At 38.3% G+C, this 5,566-nt stretch overlaps 1 protein-coding gene across 1 annotated transcript; it reads left to right on the top strand.

The window, feature by feature from the left end:
- The first annotated feature begins 3,271 nt into the window (after positions 1-3,271).
- Positions 3,272-4,592, top strand: LOC149837833 (uncharacterized). Its single transcript, XM_090007510.1, has one exon. It carries the CDS (start codon positions 3,345-3,347, stop codon positions 4,491-4,493), a length of 1,149 nt encoding a protein of 382 aa, XP_089863636.1. The 5' UTR covers positions 3,272-3,344; the 3' UTR covers positions 4,494-4,592.
- Positions 4,593-5,566: the final 974 nt, after the last annotated feature.

Genomic DNA, 5,566 nt, shown 5'->3' with positions numbered 1-5,566 from the left:
TTCCATTATACCAACTAGATGTCATGTAAGCGATTTGGCATACTTGAGATAAATGCTAGACAAATTTACAAAAAAGTCTTTTAATTTACATATGCAATACACCACATGAGAGGCAATGGAACATCCTCCCGAAGAAAGGTCCAATATATATATATATATATATATATATATATATATATATATAGGAAAGGCCAATGATCATACTTGCATTATGAAGAGAAAAAGAACAAGAAAAAAAAACTAAATGAGGTCAAATAACTTTAAAAAAATGGTGTATGACTCTCTCTCTCTCTCTCTCTCTCTCTCTCTCTATATATATATATATATATATATATATATATATATATATATATATATATATATATATATATATATAGGAAAGGCCAATGATCATACTTGCATTATGAAGAGAAAAAGAACAAGAAAAAAAAAACTAAATGAGGTCAAATAACTTAAAAAAAAATGGTGTATGACTCTCTCTCTCTCTCTCTCTCTCTATATATATATATATATATATATATATAATTCAAAATTCTCATTTTGAACAAAAATCAGAATACATCTTATGTTTTTTTTTTAAATGTATGAATTTGACCAACAACATCGTTTGTCCATATGCTTATTCATACAATGAAATTTTTGTAACTGATCTACTAATGCATTTAGCCTCCAAATTTTCATAGTCGCTCACTGACATTTTCCAGTGTTAAAACTGTAGTGCAAAAAAAAAAATGATAGAACTCTCAATCCATTACCATGCAGACTTTTGGAATACATAGCAAAACATAAAGAAAAAATCGATTAACAATATTAGCATTGATACACTGCTTTTAGAGAGAACAACATAATCTTAACAACATATTGCAAACATCAACAATCAACCTGAAAACCATTCTAAATAGAAAAAAATAGCAAAAGAAAACATGAAAAAAATTGAATAGGAAAAAAATAGCAAAAGAAAACATAGAAAAAAAATTAATAGAAAGAAAACAAGGATGAGCTGTCATCTCATTTTAAAAAAAAAAACAGCTAAAGAAAAACACAAGAATTTGAGAAATAAAAAACCTTACCTAGAAAAGATGATTCTCTCGCCAAAACCTGAGTTTCACAATAAAAAGAAGCACCTCAAAAGAGATAGGCGCAGTCGTTTCATGTCGTCATCAGAGGAAGATGAGGCATGTTGGAGGAAGAAAGACACTGATAGAGAGATGCATGTAAGCAGGAGTTCCGGTGATGGTCCGGCGAGCCCGAGCAGGGAGGAGCTCCAGCGATGGCAGGCGGTGGTTCGACGAGCCTGACCAAAGAGAGAGAGAGAGAGAGAGAGAAGAAAAGAAAAAAATAAAAAGAGTTTGTTGGGCCATTTTAAAATACTAGGCTATAAGAGTGAAAGAAATGTTGTTGTTACAGAGAAAGAGAAAGACTATAAAAATGACAGACATGTCACCGTTATAAAGAAAGGCTATAACAATAATTTTTTTTATCACACTGTTATATATCAATAATGGCAATATTATATGCCCGTTAAATATTACCGTAAAAGTTTTTCAATGGCAACAATTAACTGCCATATAATGTCATCATTATAAACATATCTATAAGAACAATATCTGGATATCGTCGTTATAGGTGTGTTTATAACAATGACATAGTTAACAGCAGTATAATGTCGTTGTTATAAACAAACCTATAACGATGACCTTTTTTTATCTCACCATTATATATCAATAGCAGTGATATTATATGCCCGTTAAGTATTGTTGTAAAATGTTTTTAACAGCAATAATTAATGTCCATATAATGTCGTTGTTATAAACATACCTATAATGACGATATCTAAAGTCATTGTTATAGGTGTGTTTATAATAGCGACATATTTAACAACCATATAATGTCGTCGTTATAAACATACCTATAATGAGGTTTGGGTGCCGTTATAGACATTCTTCAATGGTGACATTTGTGCGGGGCCATAGCATTCATGGGATATCTAAAGTTGCCGTTATTGCTAAGTCAATAGCGAAAACTTTTTTTGTCATCGTTAAAGAGTCATCGCTATTGACTTTGTTCCTTGTAGTGAGGTCAGGGGTATCCCTAATGGTGGTATCTCTTGGATGCCGTTTAACTAGGGATTTAGACAGATTGAATCCGGAACAGCTAAAATAAATGTAGAGTCGAATCCAGATCAGATCCAAACAGCCGAAAATTGCAAAACCTCCATCCTGTATCCGACCCATTTGCATCTCTATGTTTGGCGTTTGTCCACTAGATGAAAGTCACCCGACCACTATGGCTGGAGCCTTTGCTTTAAACCGTCCATTAGCGATGCTCTAGATGTCGTTCATCTAGAGCATCAACAGCCTTGAAAATTAATGTGGGGCCTTATAAAGAACATCAATTCATCATAACAGATGAACGACATACGTGTAAACCTGTTGTGATCCACAGCCTCTTAGTTCGATCAATGTCAGACCAGTCACAAGAGGGAACTTGGGAGTAGGGGGTGTCAACAGGTCGGGTTTGGTTCGGACCCAGGTGGAACCAGATCCAAACTTTATTTGAGATCATGGTACCGGGTCCGAATTCTAGTTTAATTGGACCCACTATAAGAGAAACCATACTCAGATCCTATAAAAATTACATGAACCAGATCCAGACCAGACCCTATAAAATAATATATTTTATAATTTTTACATTAAAAAATTGTGGATCTTAATCGGAACTCAGGCCGAGCGTGGGTCTGGTGCTACATATATTAATCAGACCCTTCAGGTCTGACCCTAATTCTAATCGGGCCTTCTTATTTATCCCCAAACCCTAACCCTATTGGGTTTGGTAAGAGTCGTGTCCCGATCAAACGGACACATTGACACCCCTACTTGGGAGCATGTATACATGCCCATCTATTGACGGCTGATGAGGTGCAACTCAATTCCACAAACTAATGTGCCGTTCACTTCCTTATCAACACGTGTTCATTTTGGGGCTCACAAATAACGCGTCGCTCAAAAAGATGGGCGTCACATTTATTTTATGCAACCCGTATCACCAATATTGGAAAGCACTGATTTTAAGTCAGTCGGGGTTCTTTCCCAGACAGTGTCTTCCGCCCGACCCGGGACTTTGCACAAGTGAACTCGTGTTTTCTTTTGTTCAAAAATTATAATGCACGTCACGGACAACAAGAAAAAACAAACTGAAATTTGTTCCCGACCGTTGGGGGCCCCAACAAAAAAAAACATATATGACCGTTGCCACTTTAGGCATCTCTCTCTCTCTCTCTCCAAAATCTTCGTCCCCATTCTCCTCATCTCTCCTTCTGAATGTTGGTTTGGAGTCTATGATCCATGGGTTGCGTGTCTTCCAAGTTTGCGAGACGAGACGTTGAGGAAGAGAAAGATGGTGGCGCGGACCACGTCGTCTTCCTCACCTCGAGCACGTATGGCGTTCTCAATCTCGACAGAGAGCCAGAAGAAAACCCACTCCCCACCACCAATCTGCCCAAATTTCGTGATTTCTCTTCGGTTTTCAGCCCCAACAGATCAGAGCCAGAGATCATCAACGCTAGCGAACTGATGGCGGGCTTAGAAGACGAGACGCCTCATCCTTCCCCTGTAAATAACAAGTCCAGACCCGTCTGCGACCCTCCCACTGCTGTATATTTTGATTCCCGAGACACCAACAAGAAGAAACTGCCTACAAATCCGAGAAAGTTCGCCGGAAAGGAGAATGCGCAGTCGCCCAGAGCCGAGAAGCAGAGATCGCCTCTTCGCGAAAAGCCTGTGCTGAAACCGTCCAATTTGATGGAAAATCAGAGGATTCTTCCCAAATCAGGGGTGAAGAAGGCCTCCGTGGAGACCAAGGTGGAGAATTTTAGAGACAGTAAGAGGTTTTCGACGTCGAGGCGGTATTCTTGCAGTCCCCTGTTTGATCCTGAACTTGTAGCCTCCTTTGAGAAGGAGCTGTCATTGGAGGAAGAAGAGCGGAAGAGGTCCCCTTTTCATCTGCTGGGATCATTCAAGGAGAAGTGCCCACCCGGAGGCAAAAACGGCATCGTTCTCTACACGACGACTCTGCGTGGCATTCGGAAGACGTTTGACGACTGCAACAAGGTGAGATCTGCCATTGAGGAGCACGAGGTTCGGATAATCGAAAGGGACATCTCAATGGACTCTGGTTTCAGGGAGGAGCTGAGGGACTTGATGGAGGCTAAGGAAGTGAAAGTCCCCACGGTGTTCATCAAGGGGAGGTGCATTGGTGGTGCTGAAGAAGTGATGAAGCTTGAGGAGGATGGGAAGCTGGGATTGATGGTAAAGGGGCTGCCGAGGGCTGCGAGCTCCGTCAATGGCAGAGGATGTGTGGGATGTGGAGGGGTGAGGTTTGTTGTCTGTATGGATTGCAGTGGCAGCAGGAAGATCTTGGATGAGAACAGAGAAGTGGCTCAATGTGGAGAATGTAATGAGAATGGCTTGATCCTGTGCCCCATTTGCTACTGATCATGGTTCCGGTATGGAACTTTAAAAGTAACGTGGGGCTTGTTGTAAGGATTGATGTGCATCTTTAGTTTATTTTGTTCCACGAAAATGTAGGAAAAATTCTTGTTTTTCTCTATAGATAAATATATATTTATGTTTATTCTTTTTCAATATATTTGTTAAAGTTTATGGTACACATAATTTTCTGGAGCTGGCATTGATTGAAAATTACAGGCACATGTAAATTCAACGAAGAATGCATGTTATTCCACAGTATGACTTAACTTTTTAAAATTGACTGGAAACTCAAGATCATGGTTTTGACATATATATGCCAATTTGTTTTATGAATAACATGATGATCTATATGCCAATTAGTGTTATGAATAACTTGCAAATCTAACTCATACTTGGGTAAAAAACTTGATTGTTTGGGCACAGACATGTCTTTCAAGCTCAAGTGACAATAATAAACTCTTGTAGGTACAATCTAGTTGGAATCTTACAATGCAAGTTATTTTAACTCAATCTTGAGAGCACATAGCAGCCAAAAAGAGGGAAGTCGTCACACAGACGGATAAACTTTTTACTCATATATCTTCCTTGAATGGAGGTGTAGCTGTTGAAGAGTAAAAGATATTTTAACTCAATCTTGAGAGAACATAACAGCCAAAACATAGAACTCACACAGAGAGAGATACAAACTTTTCACTCGTATATCTTCTTTAAATGGAGGTGTTGAGGTTGAAGATAACATAAGCATAAACACGGCCTTCTTTCTTATTGTTATCTCAACATTCTCCCTCAAATTGGAAAGTGGCTTACCAACACAATAATTTGCTTACCAACACTGTGAATTGTTCTTTTCCTAATGCCTTTGTAAAGAGATCTGCAACTTGATCTTTCGACTTAATATACACAATTCTAATAATTTTATTTGTGATCTTTCCTCGAACCAAGTGACAATCGATGACAATATATTGTTCTTTTGTGAAATACTGGATTTGCTACTTGATTATCACACATTAGGTTTGTTGGATAGTCCACTTCCACATGAAGATCGTTAAGAAGATATTTATCTCACAAGTTGCATT

The sequence above is a fragment of the Nuphar pumila genome, chromosome 5, assembly GCF_984573655.1.
Source record: "Nuphar pumila chromosome 5, dmNupPumi1.hap1.1, whole genome shotgun sequence".
NCBI lineage: Eukaryota > Viridiplantae > Streptophyta > Magnoliopsida > Nymphaeales > Nymphaeaceae > Nuphar > Nuphar pumila.
The sequence above is the reverse complement of the archived record's forward strand: the minus strand, read 5'-3'. Positions and strand labels throughout refer to the sequence as shown.